This window comes from Corapipo altera, unplaced genomic scaffold (assembly GCF_003945725.1).
Source record: "Corapipo altera isolate COAL_440 unplaced genomic scaffold, ASM394572v1 RXGC01000072.1, whole genome shotgun sequence".
Classification (NCBI taxonomy): Eukaryota; Metazoa; Chordata; class Aves; order Passeriformes; family Pipridae; genus Corapipo; species Corapipo altera.
The window spans coordinates 74133-90026 of NW_020884943.1; the positions used below are offsets into that span (position 1 = coordinate 74133).

Sequence of the window (15894 nt, forward strand, 5' to 3'; positions counted from 1 at the left end):
GGGGGGCAGTTGTGCAGCCGGGCGCTCCCCTTCCCCCGGCCCCCTCCAGCCCCCAAACCTGTCCCTGTCCCCTCACCTCGGCCCCGCTCCGCCATGGCCGCCCCGCTCCGTCCCGCCCCGCCGGGCGGAGCCGCCACGAAATGTCCGCCGCTCCTTCCTCCTCCTCCTCCTCCTTCCCCCCGGCACCGGGACCCTCGGGCCGCCTCCCCCGGGCCGGGGTGGAAGGGGAGGAAGGGTCGGCGCTGCCCCCCGAGGGATCCCGGGCCGCAGGTACGGCCAGAGCCCTGCCCGGGCACGGGGGAGAAACGGGGGCGTGGCGGAGAAAGGAAGGGCTTGGGGGCAGAGTTAGGGGCTTGGGACAGAAATAGGGGTTTGTGGGCATTAAAAAAGGGGGGTTGGAATGTGCCCAGATGTCGGGGGAAGGAGGTGGCGAGGGGAGGAGCCGGCCAGGAGGTATGGAAAAGGGGGATGTGCGCAGTGGTCCACTGGCTCACGGCATCGCCCCAAAAGCGGAGCGGGTCCCCTCCGCCCCAGCCCCTTGGCATGGGGATGCTGTGTCCCTGCCCCGGGCCAGCCCAGCCACCTGTCCCCGCGGCTTTCCGCCTTCCACAATGCGGGATTTGCCCTTGGTCCCCCCAAAACGCCCCTCTTTGGGTGCGCGGGCAGGCGGGGATACCCCGTGTGATCCCCAAAGCCCGGGGGGCTCCCGCTGCGGGGTCCTGCTCGGTTGAGTTCGGTGTGACCAGCGCGGCCTCATGGCAGAACACGGCTCGTGGCAACACGGAGGCTGAACGTGTATCCGAGCCCACCTGTGCACCCAAATCTGCCGGATTTTCCCCCCCATCGGGAGTCACGTCCCGGCACCGTGGGCTCGCGTGGCTCCCTGAGCCCTTAAACCGGTGCCGTGACTGAAATAATCCCGTCTCCCGTGTCCCTGCGCATCTGCTCCCTGGCACTGGCGGCAGGGACATCATCTCCCGGGGGACGGCGGCTCCGGACGCGCGTTTGGGCTGTGAGTGCGGGGATCGGCCATAATCCGACCCTCCACGGAACCCTCCTCATCTGCTTCCCACCTCCTGGAAAGGTACCTCCGCCTGGAGCCGGAGGATGCTCTCCCGCCCGGCTGCCTCGGCGCTCCATCCCTTGTCACTCCGCGGGAATGTTGCTGGGTTTATCTGTTATTTTCCCCCCTGTGCGGCAGCAGGAATCAGGGCAACCGGGGAGGAGGAGGAGGAGGAGGAGGAGGAGGCGGCAGGGAGCTATTTCAGGGAGCTGCTGTTATCTGCTCCGCGTTAATCCCCGGCTGGTGGGGGGGAAGGCTTTCCCTGAGCGCTTTCCTGGGAGGGCACGTATTAAACACTGAAAAGCAAAGCGAGGAAGAAGAGGATTAGCGGGAGAGAGAGGAAGCTGGTGCTGGCTTTGCTCGGGTTATCCATCTGCTCTGCTTTTATGGATGCAGCAGCGTGAGCAATATCACTTGGTTGTTTTTTGGTTTGTTTTTTTTTTTGTGTTGTGTTTTTTCCCTCCTTCCTCTCCCCACCCCTTTCTCTCTTCCCTCTCAGATATCTGTCTGCCGAGGTGCTTTTGCATCACCCTGGAAGTCCCCTCGCTCCCAGTTCCGCCGTAGCTGAGCTGTTGGGATAATGGAGCTCAGGGCTGTGGTCACCACGCTGGAAAGCGGGGAGCAGGACACGGTTCTCAAGGTGCTCCAGGTCTACAACCAGGAGGTGAGTGAGCATCAACCCCTCCCTGGTGTCAGGGGCTCTTAAAAACATTATTATCGAGATGCCAAGTAAAACCTGGCGGGGAAATAAGAGTCAGTGTAAGGACCGAGTAGGAGGAGCCTTTATGTTGAGGCAGGTTTGGAGGTGATAAAACAGGCCGGGGAGGAGCTGCAGGTGAAAGGACATTAGGATTTGCAAGTCAAAGGTGACTAGAGGTGACTGCATGAGTCTGAATATCAAAACCCGAGGACAATTTGGAAGCAGAGCTGGGAGTGTTTCTAGCCATAAAGTGGGAAAAGATTACCTGTGGGGGTAAATTTCTGCCTGCAAAAGAGGAGACTGAGGGTAGACCTCGGCTGTTTTCAGCTTCCTTCCGAGGGGCACCACCAATCTCTGCTTGCTGTGACCAGTGACAGGACCCAAGGGAATGGCTGGAGCTGTGTCAGGGGAGGTTTAGGACAGATATTAGGAAAAGGTTCTTCCCCCAGAGGGTGGTTGGGCACTGAACAGGCTCCCCAGGGCAGTGGGCACAGCACCAAGGGCTACCAGAGCTCAAGGAGCGTTTGGACAACGCTCTCAGGTACAGGGTGGGATTGTTGGGGCTGAGCAGGGCCAGGAGTGGGACTGAGTGATCCTTGTGTGTCCCTTCCAACTGAGGAGACTCTGTGATTCCGTGAAATCCCGCTTGAAACAGACTCTGGTTGTCAGGGAAATTTCCCTGGGAGGGTTCCCCCGGGAGGGGCTGGCCCTGCGGATCGCTGTGACTCACTCTGCACCAGGCTGGAGTAGGTGGGAAGCCAGCAGGGAAAACCTGAGGAATATTTTGCAGAAGCGTGTGTGAGAGAGGGAGGGAGTGTGGAACTGTTCGTAGCAGTCGGATTTGGAATGGGGAGATCTCGGCCGAGGAGGAGCAGACCCCTGTTGAGGGCAGCGCTGAGGATCAGCAGCACCCACGGCGGGGGCCACACCAGAGTCACCGAGGTGCAAACAGCGTCCGTGTGACCAGCTCAAGGCCCCAAAACCACAGCATTTCCCGTGGATCCCCCCCAGCTGGGTCCTTCCCGGCGTATCAGGCATGTGGAACTCGAGCCAGAGGGTTTGGTGGCCCGTCTGAAGGAAATGGAGCAGTCAAAGAGGATTATGAAACTGCACATAAAGCCGACACGGCCTGGCATCGCTTCTGCTGCAAGACTGATGGTTCTGTAACCTTTCCTGGGGATTTATTTTAGTTCACTGTTGCACACGCGGTTTTTGGTTGCTGGGAATGAACTGCAGCTAAAGCAAAACCCCCAGGTATGGCCAAATTACCCCCAAATGGGATTAGAGCCTGCAGAGGGGAAGAACGAGCCTGGCTGCCTGCGGAACAAAGCAGTGCTGGAACTGGTAACGTGATCCAACAGCCTGTGGATGGATCAGCTCACACAGCCTGAAGGGAATACACCTGTCCTGCCCTCACCCCTGGGACTGCTGCTGCTCCATCTCCTGTGTCCATCGCTGCTTCCAGGCTGGACAGACCAACGCCATCCCTGGGCTCTTGGTGGCTGCACACACGTCATCGGTGTTTTATGGATTTTAAACAGCTTTGTTCTCCGTGCTTGGGCCAAAGGTTTTCTTGGTGTAAACAAGGATAGCCTCATTCACTGGGAAGTGCTGCTTCTCCCCGGGAACCTGTGGTCCCCTGTGCTCTCAGGTTCCATGGGAGCAGGTGAGACTTCCAGGTGAGCCAGGAAGGAGACTGTCAGCGAAGAACAACCAAAAGGGAGAGAGAAACAGAAATGTTTCCCGTGAATGGAGAGCAGGAGTGTTTGTTAGGAAGGGGACCTGTGGAGATCAGGTCCAAAGGACTTGACCTGGGTAACCACGAAGATCTATTCCCACGTACCAAGGAGACAACACTTCTTTTTGGTCGGGAAAAGAAACAAATGTCAAGGGGAGATATGTGCAGCATCAGCTTGGTGGTGTCACTGAGCTGAGGAATTACCGGCTCATAGGGGATATTGGGATTGGGATGAGTACCCACTGTGCTGCTGCAGGATTTAATCTAAATCCATCCATCGGTTGACCCGTGGCATTCTGCCAGTGCCATGGATCCAGGGGTGATGCCCATCATGGCAGGGACTGTCAGGAGAAAGTGTGTTTGCTGTTGCAGCGTGTTTTGGGACCTGGTGCTTTCCAGTGGAATGCCCTGGTTCCGTGGAGTTTTAACCTGTTCCTTATTCTGATTTGTTTTGCTTTTTTCACAGAAGTCTCAGTGCTTCACCTTCGAGGATGAGGAGCGGGAGGAGAGGAAGGTAGGCACATGCTCCTCGCTTTTCCTCTTTGGTCGGTGTGTAAACCTGCTGCTCCATGCTTGTGTCCAGCTGGGCTTGGCAGGCAGCTCCCACAGGGAAAGAAATGAGAGTTTGCCATTAACTTGGGCAGGGAATGGTGCACTCGGAGCACCTGGCTCTGGTTTTTCCGGCAAGAGTTGGTGTTTTGGATAAAAGTCAGCATCCATCTGGCATTAGCAGCGGTCCTGTGATCCATACAGTCCCAGCCATGGGTGTAATGGGTGTGATCCCCAGGCTCCCAGGAAGGGCGAGGGGTTCCACTGGGAGCCAGCAGTGGGATTTGCCTGGAGCTGTGTATTAGCAGATCCTTCAAGCTGGTGTGATCTGGCACTCGGAGGGAAGGAATTGCTTGTTCCTGCTCCTGCAGCTCTTCATGCCGGGCCGGCCTCGTCCTGGCTGCTCTGCTGCAAGAACAGCTCTGGGTTTCCAGGATTATTTTCCAGCTGGCTCAGTTTTGTGGTCAGTTCGCTGGTGGATGGTGCCAGTGCCCGTGTTAGCACAGCAAGTGCAGACCAGGCGACCTGGGTGGAGAACAGGCCCTCCTTTGGCTGAGCCAGTGCCAGCTGCTGCCACACGGAGCGTGCCCAGGCACAGCCTGGGATTGGATCCGACAAGATCCGAGCTCTTTGCTGCTGGACACGGATCCAGGCACAGTGTCCTGCTTTTGGGGTGCATGCCATGAAACATGAGTCGAGCATCACCACCAGTTCCTGGCGCTCGGGTGTCCCGATGGTTCAGCCCTGGGGTCTCTTTCCCCTGAGCCAGCCCAAGGCTTTGCTCGCTGTGTCTGGATCTGAAACTCTGTCTCTGCCTCCTGCGTGGAAGGAGCAGAGGAACAGCTGTGTTTCCTCACTTCCCCAGGGTGTGACCGTGGGGCACTCCAGGAGCCTCACGTTGAGGACTGAAGTTCCTTTTTTTCTTCCTTCCTTCCTTCAGTAGTTTCATTTCACCAGGGGAGGTTCAGGTTGGACATCAGGAGGAATTTCCTCACGGGAAGGGTTGTCAGGCACTGGAAGGGGCTGCCCAAGGAGGTGCTGGAGTCCCCATCCCTGGAGGAACAACTAGATGTGGCACTCAGTGCTCTGGGCTGGGTGACAAGGTGGGGATGGGTCACAGGTTGGACTCGGTGGCCTTGGAGATCTTTTCCAACCTAAATGATTACGATTAATGGCTGCAACCTTAACAATTCTGTGACTATTCTGAAGTGTAACTGAGGGGGCTGCGTTTAGCCAGCTGCAAACCTCATTTTCGGGTTCCTTTGCTCCTGTAACGTCACGGAGAGATCCGTGGTTTCAGACGTGTTGTGTTAGAGGTCTGGTGAGCTCTCACCTCACCCAGCTGTGTGTGTAGGTGTCACTGGGGTGATGTGAAGTGTTGCCACACGTGGCTGAGCCCGAGCTGCCCGTGGCTGTGAGGCCTTTCCTGTGCTCCTCCGTGACTCACCGTTCCCCACGGGGATGAGCTTTGCAGCTCCCGTGAATTGTGTTAGTGGGGCTCTGCCAAGTCTGTACCCACGGAGGATCTGGGCCAGTAGGTCTCCAGGCAGCACTGGGGTTAAGGAGATGCTGCTTTATTTGAATCTCCTGAGGTCTCTTCACCTCCGTTTCCCAGGGCATCACGTGCTCTACTCACCTCCCTTGGGTCCTGTGGCCCTCCCTTGGTGGCTCTCTGATGCCTCTCTCCGCCTCTCCATCTGTTTGTGGATGCTCTGGAGCAGGTGCCTCCCTGATCTCACACAGGAGCAGAGAGCTGCTGCCAAGTGCATGGTGACTCCTGAGGGAGGCCCTGAGGTGAAGGGCTGAGGGAGGTTTTTGCCCTCAATGCAGTGGTCAGGCAAACCCTCTCAGCCTGAACCATTCCCACCAGGGCAAAGCTACAACAGTGACCTGTTCATGCTCTCCCTTTACACCCAGTACCCTCTCCCAGCCATGTGTTGCTGGTTGTTCTTGCCCAAACTGGTGCAGGACCCAATGCCAGGCACTTCCTGAGTGCTGCTGAGTGCACACCTGAGCAGACCCACCTCCAGGTGATGCTCCCGTTGTCCAGGGCAGAGCGTGACAGGGTTGGAGAGAGCACTGGGAAGTGTCAGTATCCCAGGCATTGGTTTTTTCCTGCTGCACAGAAAATGGCCCAGCTGCTGATCAAGTTCCTGGAGAGGGAGCTGCAGCCGTCCTGCCAGGTCACCTGCCTGGAGAGCATCCGCATCCTGTCCCGGGACAAGCACTGCCTCGGCCCTTTCACCACCGAGGAAGGCCTCAAGACCCTCTCCAGGCACGCCGGCATCGACTACTCAGAGGAGCTCATCCGGGAGGTCCCGGACTTGGACGTGATCCTGGAATCCCTGAAATGCCTGTGCAACATCGTGTTCAGCAGCCCGCGGGCGCAGGAGCTGACGGCCGAGGCCCGGCTGGTGGTGGGGCTGGCGCGGCGCATCAAGCTCTACAACGAGCGGAGCCTCCCTCACGACGTCAAGTTCTTCGACCTGCGCCTGCTGTTCCTGCTGACGGCCCTGAGGGTGGACGTCCGGCAGCAGCTCGCCCAGGAGCTGCGGGGCGTCAGCCTGATGGCAGACACCCTGGAGCTGACGCTCGGCGTGAAGTGGTTGGACCCCTACGAAGTGGCCGCCGAGGAGGGACTCCTCCCGCCTTTGCCTCGGCAGGAGACGGAGCGAGCCATGGAGATCCTCAAAGTGCTCTTCAACATCACCTTTGATTCCAGCAAGAGGGAAGTGGACGAGGTAAGCTCCTCGGGTCTGTGGCGCTCGCCCGTCCCCGGGCTCTGGCTTTGCTGGTTTTCTCCTCCCTTGGGTTTCCTCCTGTCCCAGACTGGTCCTCCTGCAGCCCCAGGTACATGTCAGTGTGGTGAGGGACTCGGGTGTGCCCCGGGCACTGCCTCTGTCCAGTGCAGTATTAACCCTTACAGCGTTTAGAGCATTCCCATTTAAAAGTTGGGGATTTTCCCTTAATGATATGATTTGCTGAGCGAGAGGGAGAGCAGAGCCCCCAGATAATTCACGTCTGAGCGTAGCCAGGTACCTCTTCACCTTCAGGCCAAGGTCAGAAGGAGGTGTGATGGAGAGCACCATCCCTCTGGCTAATCCATGGAGCATTTTAGAGCCTACTCCAGCCCTTACCTCAGTGTCACAGAGTGAGTGGAAGTGTGTCGGGCAGCTGGAAGACCACGTGTTGGCCCCAAAAGGAGAACTGGGAGGCTGCTTCCCCTGGAACACCCCGCTGTGCATGATCAGGCTGTGGCTGCAGGGGCAGCAGGCTCTGGGGTGTGTGGGATCCCCTTTGCTGATCAAGGTTTCCGTTTTCCATTTTGGGGCCAGGAAGATGCTGCTCTGTACCGGCACTTGGGTGCCCTCCTGCGCCACTGCCTCATGATCTCGGCCGACGGCGAGGACCGGACCGAGGAGTTCCACAGGTGAGTGCTGGGAACAACCTGGGCCTCGAGCTGCCCCTGGAGCAGGGCTCCCCCAGGCACATGATCCTGTTCCAGAGTCCTTTGTCAGGCTGTCCCTACAGCGACAGTGGGCAACTGGCCAGAGCAGACTTGTGCTGCTTTTGGTAAAGAGTCCGTGATTAGCCTTAAGCCATGCTGAGAAATTGGCTGTGTCATGTTGCCGGGCATTATTGGTGCAGGGGTGTCAACTTGGAGCAAGGTGACACAGTTCTGTCCCCAAGAACACGCAGTCAGGGGAAAACCAAGCAGTGCTGGTGAGGAGGAGTGACACAGCAGGACAACACAGAGACGCACCTTTGACCACCCAGAGTGGCTCTGTCAAATCCCCTGGGTTCTCAGTTGTCACTGAAGTCTCTTTAGAGTCCCCAGCACACAGTTCAGCTGCCCAAAAAGCAGTTTCAGTTATTCCCTTTCGGTGGTGTGTGGAGCCTGAGGTGCTCCGAGGCAACTTGGATCGCGGGGTCCTCGCACTCCTGGAAGTTAATGACAGACCTTCGTTTCCACAGAGCTGAAGGACTCGTGTGAGCAAAGCTCCATCGCTATGTGTTCTCTTCTCTTCCCTTTCACACATGTAGCCACACAGTCAACCTGCTGGGCAACCTGCCCCTCAAGTGTCTGGATGTGCTCCTGACCCCCAAAGTGCGGCCGGGCTCGCTGGAGTACATGGGTGTCAACATGGATGCAGTCAGCATCCTCCTGGATTTCCTGGAGCGCCGCCTGGACAGGGTGAGGGCTGGGGGGGGGGGGCCCTCACTGCTCGTTCCCACAGGTTCAGGGCACCTTTCCCTCAGCCTGGAAGAGCCCAGTGCCAGCACGCTTGGTTTGGGGTTGTAGAAAGGGCAGCTCTTGGCAGAGCTGTGGTCGACGGGACTAAACCAACACCAGTGGACAGGAAGGTGACTGTCATTGCTTTGAGGGCTGCAGGCCCTCAAAGATCAGTGAGATCAGTGGAACAGTGGATGATTAACTGGGTGATTGACATGTTAGCCCTGTTTCACTCAGCGGTGAAAGCCTCTGGAGGCCTGAGTTTGCATTATTTTCAAGCTGCCCGTGGTTTTCAGCCTCGGGAGTTATCCCAAAGGGCCTCAAAATTTTACCACTGCACTTTTCTGCCCTTATGCCCTGCCCAAGGATTTCTGGTGCTGCCTGTGCCACGGCAAGCTGTGTGGTGTGGAGTGGCACTGCCTGTGCAGTGGCAATGCCTGTGGCAGGGACTGGAAAGCTTTGTGTCCATCCATCTCCCCGACAGACTGTCCTCGTGTTCTCCAGCGTGAGCCGGACAGGCTGAGCTCGGCATGACTGACGTGCCGCTCCTTTTGGGGATGTTTCTGCAGGGCCACAAGCTGAAGGAGAGCCTGACCCCTGTGCTGAACCTGCTGACGGAGAGTGCCCGTGTCCACCGCCAGACCAGGAAGTTCCTGAAGGCCAGGGTACGCTGTGCTCAGCCCGGAGGTCAGGGACGCTGCCCTGAGGGGGGAGGAGACGAGCAAACCCCTGGTTGTGCCCACCCTCCACACACCTCTGGGTTTTCCCGTGGGTGGTTGAGGCCTCTGGCACCCACAGTGTTTCTCCCACGTCCCCAGGTGCTGCCGCCGCTGCGGGACGTGCGGAACCGGCCGGAGGTGGGGAATTCCCTGCGGAACAAGCTGGTGAGGCTCATGACCCACATCGACACCGACGTCAAGCACTGCGCCGCCGAGTTCCTCTTTGTGCTCTGCAAGGAGAGTGGTCAGTCCCGGGGCGTTGGAGGGCTTTGACGGGGGCCCCTCAACCTGGGCTCCGGGAGAGCCAGAGCACGTGGGATGGGGACCCTCCGCGGAGCTTCCGCCTTCCCTGGGGACAGGGAAAAGGGAGGGTTCCAGGAGCTCTGTGGGAAGGAGGTGCTGTCTCTCAGGCCAGCAGTGAGGGACAAGCTGTGCTCAGGCCAGCCCAGCACCCTGCAGACAGCCTGGCCCACGCTGAGCCCCCCGCCCGTGGCTGCTGTCCCCCTGCCAGTGTCCCTGGGTCTCCGTGGCCCGGCGTGGCCGTGGGGCTGGAGGCAGGAGGGGAGCACAGCGTGGTCTCTGTCCTTGTCCCGGCAGTGTCCCGGTTTGTGAAGTACACGGGATATGGGAATGCTGCAGGGCTGCTGGCGGCGCGGGGCCTCATGGCCGGCGGCCGGGAAGAGGGGGAGTACTCGGAGGATGAAGACACGGACACGGAGGAGTACAAAGAGGCAAAGCCCAAGTAAAGGAGTCTGCTCCCTCTCTAGAGCACCCCTCTTTCCACATCTTCTTCCCATTCCTGCTCTATCCCTCTCCATCTGCCTCCTGCCATCTCCCTGTCCTGCTCTTCCATGTGCCCATGGCTCCTCTCCCTCTCCAGAGCCCAGTGCTGTTGCACTCAGCTGATTTTTGGCTTCTCTTTTTCCCTTCGCTCTCTTTTGCCCTTTCCCTCTCTTTTACTCTGCAGTGGGTGGTACCTAGAGGGTGGGAGGTGTGTGGGGACAGCCCCAGGTCTGTGCCCACCTATGTATCCCACACTCACCAGCTTCCTGTTCAGTGTCCCTGCAGGTTGGGTTTCTTGGGATTTTCTCCATTAGCTTTTGCCTCCAGCCTTGAGGAGAGGGAGAAAGTGTCACCTGGCCTTGTGCACCCGGTTTCCAGTGGCACTGTGGCATTGGCAGGAGGGCGTGTTGCTCCTCCTGGAGCAATGGGAAGGGTTTTTAAGGATGTAGGTTGGAAGCCCCCATAGAACTGTGATGGCACTTGGGCACTAAGGGCACGAGCAGAGGTGACAGCCAGCCCTGCCATGCCATTCCTCTGCTCCACGAGGCACAGGAGGATCCCAAACAGCCCTGTGTCCCCCTGCTGTCCCCTCTCCCATGCCCTGACCTCGCTGTCGTCCGTGCAGCATCAACCCCGTGACGGGCCGTGTGGAGGAGAAGCTTCCCAACCCCATGGAAGGGATGACGGAGGAGCAGAAGGAGCACGAAGCCATGAAGTTGGTCAATATGTTCGACAAGTTGTCCAGGTACCGGGGTGTGGGTTGTGTGTCCGTGTCCACACCTGCACGTCAGGGGTACATCTATCACAGGCCTTCCTTTGGCTGCATTCCCAAGGCTTGAAGGGACTTAAGAGAGGGAGTGGTGGGGGTACCTGGAGAAACTCTTCCCTCAGCTTTGGCACAATGGGACACTGCGAAATTCCTTGCTGTGCCTGCGCTGTTCCCAAACACCTGCTTGCCATGTTTGTCCAAAAACTCAGGAAGGACAGCGGTCTCGGTCCTGGCCAGGCTGCTCAGGAGGAAGCAGCATTTTGGGGACAGACAGCAGCCAGTGCCACCAGCCCCTTTCTCTGCTGGAAAGCTTTCTCCAGTCATCCCTCATCCATCTTTCACAGGTGCTCCAGAGGAGCCCAGTGAGCTCAGGAAGGGAGGGAAGTAACACGTGTACTCCCATCATGTGTTAGAGGGAGAGGAACACAGACACCAGTGCTAGTTTTCCTGTGGGAATCCTGAACCACACAGAACAGGACTCTAGAAATGAGCCTGTTCCAGGGAACCTGAGCATGGGAATGGTATTGTTTGTGGATTGTGCTTCCAGCCATTGCCTTGCCACGCTGGAGGTTTTAGGGCTGGGACTGTCCCCATTTCTCAGAAGGGATCCTTAGTGGTGCCTGGGGTATTCCGGGCCATTTCCACAAGCCCCGTGTTCCTACCGTATTCCTGGTCTGTTCCCCTGCTCTCCGACAGCTCTGCCTTACCTTTCCCGGCTGCAGGGAGAAGGTGATCCAGCCCATGGGCATCACTCCGAGCGGGAACCTGGCGCCCATGGAAAACGCCATCCGCAACATGGCCGACGAGCGCTCGTCATCCGACTCGGACCTGGGGCTGGACTGACCCGGCTCCCGCCCCAGCCACGGAGAGCTGGGCTCCAGCCACTCTCCCTCGGGAACTGGTGCTGCACCCAGAGGCTGGCACTGGGCCAGGACTCTCCCTGCGGGATCCGTATCCAGCCTGGATCCCTCACAGCCCACCACACGGAACACCTGCCTCCTTCCCAGCTCCATAGCCACCTCTCCTTCCAGAGGTCTCCGTGGCCTGGCTCCACCTTGATCTCTCCTGTCGGCAGCCTTCAGGATTTCACGCTCCAAATCGCTTCCGGGACTTTCCAGTAGGATTTTTTCATTCAAATGCGTGCTGTTTGGGAAGAAGGGTCAGGGAGAGGCTCTTCCTGCCGCTCCATCAGGGTCCGTCGATCCGCGGAGCCTCCTGCGTGTGCCCAGCCCCACAGTGGGGAGCTGCTCCCTGGGAATGCTGTGGGAAGGGGGGGTCTGCTGGAGAGGGGTGTGGGCCATGAATCACAGCAGCTCCTGGGGAGTGGGATCTGCAGGTGGTGCAGGAGGCTGTGTCCGAGTGCACCGGTGTCCATGTGCACCTGGAGCGCGTGGGTGGACAGAGGGAAACTGAGTGAGGCCTTTGGGGAAGCTTCCAGCATCCCACTGGCCACGGGAGAGAGCGTGTGGGTGGCTGCTGGGAACACTCTGATGGCCCTTCCCTGGCACTGGGCACTGTCCCTGTCACCAGCCAGCTGGGTTTGGGCGTTCACCTCTCCCCAAATCCTGCTTTCCAAAGGAAAGGCCAACACCTGTGCTCCATCCTTCGCTCCTCCTCACTGTCCCCGGGCCTCTCCGTCCCCCGGGGGCTGCTCTCAGGCCTGGTGTAGATTTGTCTTTGTTTTTACTTCTGCTTTCTTTTGAAAGAAAACCTTCCCGTCCGTCTCATGTACCCGAGTTCCCAAATGTCCTGTCACGAGTAGGAATGCACAAGTGACGCTTGAATAAAGCCAACCTGACACGTGGGCACGTGGCCATGATTCCTCGACCGCGAGGAAATCCCTGGGAACCCACGGCAGAGGTGTTCCCAGGGGTTCCTGCCTGCGTGTCCTTAGGAGCTGGGGGTGTTTCTGAACGTGGTCTTGGAGGGGAAGAGCCGGAGAGGTGCTTTGCTCTGTTTTCCCTCTGTGCTGGGTGCTCCTGAGGCGCCTCCAGTGCTGTGTCCAGCTCTGGGCCCCTCATGGCGAGGGGCTAGAGTGTGTCCAGAGAAGGAAACAGAGCTGGGAAGGGTCTGGAGCAGCAGGAGCAGCTGAGGGAGCTGGGGGGGAATCAACCTGGAGAAAAGGAGGTTCAGGGGGGACCTTCTGGCTCTGCAACCCCCTGACAGGAGGGGGGAGCCAGGGGAAGTCGGGCTCTGCTCCCAGGGAACAAGGGACAGGATGAGAGGAAACAGCCTCAAGCTGCACATGGGGAGGTTCAAGTTGGACATCAGGAAGAACTTCTTCATGGAAAGGGTGGTCAGGCATTGGAAGGGGCTGCCCAGGGAGGTGGTGGAGTCCCCACCCCTGGAGGTGTCCAAAGAACGACTGACGTGGCACTGAGTGCTCTGCTCTAGTGATGACGTGGAGATCAGTCACAGGGTGGACTCGATGATCTTGGAGGTCTTTTCCACCGTGGATGATTCTGGGGTTCTGTCTAGCTCCTCAGTGATTAAGAATTGTTTAGTAATGGTTGAAGTGCCAGTAACTGATGTAAAACTGACCCCCAAGGGTCACAGCCAGGCTGCTGGGCTGGCACAGCCCCGCTCTGTCACAGTGGGAGGTTTTGGGCCAACAGCATCTTTATCTTTTTTTTTTTTTTTTTTAACTAGCAAAAAACCCACCACAGCCCTTGTGGGTGCAGACACAGACCCTGAGCCCTTCCCAGCTGTTGAAGCTCTCCCAAGCTTTCCGTGCAAAAGGAAAAGGGGGGATTGGTGTTTTTAATGCAATTACCTCTGATATTGTTGTTTCAATTTTCCAGAGTGCTTTAAATCCCTCAGAGCAGCTGCCAGGCCTGGCCTGGAATGCCCCAGAGCAGGGGCTGAGCTTGGCACAGGGCACTTTGCATGAGGCATTCATAGAATCATGGAATTGTTTTTTTTGGGAAGCAGGGTATGGTCAAAAACAAGTCCCCCAGCGTTTTCAGTGTGGATCCATGTGCCAGGAGGCTCTGCATTGTGTTGTGGCAGGTTTGGGACAGAGCAGGACATGGCTGCAGGGCTGTGGTAATGCCACCCCCCAGGGTGGCATCTACAGCAGGGAAAGGCACTTTTGTGAGGGGGAAAAAGGAAAAAAAAATGTACCAAAAAGCAGGTCAAGGGAGAAGTGGTGGGGACAGAACGTGCTCAAACCCCAGGGAAGGTGTGACTTTACAGAAAACCCCTCAGGTGACATCCAGAAATGAATTATATCTCTTTATTATTAAATAATTAACACTCTAGTGATTTAGAAATCCTGCAGCAGCTTGAGCTGGAATAGGAATGGGGGGCAGCCCCCCCACCCCCAGACTGTACCCTGATTAGCAGAGATTTCACGGAAGAACAAACACAGTCTGCAGCAGCACAGGATCGTGGCCAAGGGAACAGTGGCTGGGGAGGAGAGACCTTGGATGCTCAGTCCAGTGGGAGCTGGAAAACTTGCTCCAGACTCCTGGCATTCCAGCTCCTGCTCCCTAGAACCAGCCCCAGCAAGGGGCTCCGGGATGGGCAGCTGGGAAGGAGGCAGATCCAAAGGGCCAACTGCAGACACGGAGCTTGCTGGATGTGCTGGCACGAGTGCCCTGCCACTTGCTGGTGACATTTATGGCTGGACATCATCAAGTGATGTGCTGAGGGGTGGCAGGAGCACCGTCCTACTTGTCCTTTGCATCCAGCTGAAAACAGGGAGACCACAGCGTTTGCCAGGGAGCATCAAACATTCCAGCTCCAAGCACCATCCCCACAGCTTTCACAGAATCCCAGGATGGTTTGGGTTGGAAGGGACCTTAAAGCTCATCTCGTTCCACCCCCTGCCATGGGCAGGGACACCTTCCACTAGACCAGGTTGCTCCAAGCCCTGTCCAACCTGGCCTTAGTTTTCCTGGTTTATCAGCATTATCCATCAGGGATTCAGAGGAGCACAAGAATCAAGCCAAGGGCTGGCTGGACCCCAGAACGTTTGTACCAAAAAATCAGAAACCTGGCCAAAAGACTTAAGAATTCCTACTCAATTCCTGCCTCATGATCTGATGAAAATAAGAACAACCTGGATCTAAAAACTGGAATCTTGGAGCCAGATTTTATGAAGAAATCACGTATGGGCAGTGTATCCCTAAAAAATACAACTGTTTGATGTCAAATATGGAAAAATCTTCCCAGTGGTCTACAGCAATGCAGTAATTAACAGCAGCACTGAACTCTAATAATTAAGGACTTGTTCCCCTGCAACTTCTCACTCCTGAAGATCCCAGAGGTTTACAGATGTGAGAATGGCACAGGGAAAGAAACGATCAAAGCCGAAATCCTGCCCTTTTCCACATTCCTGTTTCATCTGGGACTGGCAGATCTGCATCTTCCCATCTACCACAGACACTTTCAGCCCACAGCGCTCCGCTCTGGCACCTTGGCTGTGAAACAGCACTCGGGTTTGGGTTGGTTTGGGGTTTTTTAGCCCTGCTGCAGCCCTTCCCTGCGGAGGCAGACAGCGAGCAACCTCAGCAAGCACAAACCCGCTCCCGGGATAACTCCGGCACAGGGAACGCAAAGGCTGAGGGGGGGCTCGGAGCCCCTTCCCACCTTCTCTTTCTCCTTCTGGATCAGCGTTTGCATCTCGTCGTTCCAGCCCAGCAGCTCCACCAGCTTCTCGACGCCCCCGACCACGTCCCCGAGCTGGGCCACGTCGTTGTGGCGCTGCTGCCACGCGAAGGGGCCCACGAGCTCCCGGTTGATGAGGACCCGGGGCACGGAGCTCCGCACGGCTCCGGCCAGGCTGGCAAAGGGCTCCACCTGAGGGGGGAACCGGGAGGGCAGGGGGGACCGTCACCCTGCCACAGCCACCAGTTTCCAGGCTCAGAGCTGCTGAGTGTGACGGTTCCCCTGCTGCGGGCTCAGCCACCCCGGCTCTGGATGGGTCACGGTGTCACCCGGTGGCCTTTCCTGAGGTGGGCCCAAGGCTCTCCAGGTGCCCTCCTGGTTTCTAGAGGGTCTCTCGGAGCACCTGCACCCTATTTCTTACCCTCCACCTCAAATTTCACCTCCCTAAACCCAGTTTCTCGCCTTTTCCCCTAAGCCCTCTCTCCCCTCCGGAGCCCCTGTTTTCTGTGCGCCTTTTTCCCCCCGGGGCTCCCCTTATTCCCAGACCTCCAGGGATGTCCCAATGACAAAGAGCAGGTCTGCCAGGGGGAAGTCTGCCAGGTGCAGGAGGAAGCGCTGCGGGAGCTCCTCGCCGAAGAACACGATGTCAGGCTTGACAACTCCGGTGCACACGGGGCAGCGAGGGACCCTGTCCCCCATGACATCCCCCTGAAAGGAGAGACCCCAAA

General features: G+C 57.8%; 3 protein-coding genes across 11 annotated transcripts in view; 1 reads left to right on the top strand and 2 right to left on the bottom strand.

Moving 5' to 3' along the window:
* Window positions 1-1260, bottom strand: part of BET1L (Bet1 golgi vesicular membrane trafficking protein like) — a 5584-nt gene extending 4324 nt beyond the window's left edge. Inside the window, exon 1 of one of the 6 annotated variants that reach the window (XM_027662017.1) lies at window positions 1089-1260. In XM_027662017.1, the coding sequence (XP_027517818.1) occupies window positions 1089-1140 (52 nt within the window). In that variant the 5' untranslated portion in view covers window positions 1141-1260. Of the gene's footprint in view, window positions 1-76; window positions 756-1073 lie in introns of those variants that run through there. The other 5 variants (XM_027662016.1, XM_027662012.1, XM_027662013.1 and 2 more) reach the window with 5 other exon arrangements.
* RIC8A (RIC8 guanine nucleotide exchange factor A) lies at window positions 149-12360 on the top strand. Of its 4 annotated transcripts, none has more exons than XM_027662006.1 (11): window positions 149-270; window positions 1563-1727; window positions 3968-4015; window positions 6177-6791; window positions 7386-7480; window positions 8095-8245; window positions 8854-8949; window positions 9103-9247; window positions 9601-9745; window positions 10412-10531; window positions 11278-11750. In XM_027662006.1, the coding sequence occupies exons 2-11, from the start codon at window positions 1644-1646 to the stop codon at window positions 11396-11398; spliced, it is 1620 nt and encodes a 539-aa protein (XP_027517807.1). In that variant the 5' UTR covers window positions 149-270; window positions 1563-1643; the 3' UTR covers window positions 11399-11750. The 4 variants fall into 4 exon arrangements, with proteins under 4 accessions (XP_027517807.1, XP_027517809.1, XP_027517808.1 ...); XM_027662008.1 differs by lacking the exon at window positions 149-270 and adding an exon at window positions 763-1084; XM_027662007.1 differs by lacking the exon at window positions 149-270 and adding an exon at window positions 1289-1463.
* A 1416-nt stretch (window positions 12361-13776) lies between these two features.
* The window catches only part of SIRT3 (sirtuin 3), a 4473-nt gene continuing 2355 nt past the window's right edge, over window positions 13777-15894 (bottom strand). Inside the window, exons 5-7 of the mRNA XM_027662018.1 lie at window positions 15713-15874; window positions 15149-15358; window positions 13777-14247 (exon numbers count right to left, since the gene is read on the bottom strand). Coding sequence (XP_027517819.1) covers window positions 14227-14247; window positions 15149-15358; window positions 15713-15874 — 393 coding nt within the window. The 3' untranslated portion in view covers window positions 13777-14226. The remainder of the gene's footprint in view (window positions 14248-15148; window positions 15359-15712; window positions 15875-15894) is intronic.

Coding starts and splice junctions, on each gene's coding strand:
- RIC8A (XM_027662006.1), top strand. CDS start 1,644: ATGGAGCTCAGGGCTGTGGTCACCACGCTGGAAAGCGGGGAGCAGGAC. Junction 4,016..6,176: donor AGGAGCGGGAGGAGAGGAAG/GTAGGCACATGC, acceptor CCTGCTGCACAG/AAAATGGCCCAGCTGCTGAT. Junction 9,746..10,411: donor TACAAAGAGGCAAAGCCCAA/GTAAAGGAGTCT, acceptor TCGTCCGTGCAG/CATCAACCCCGTGACGGGCC.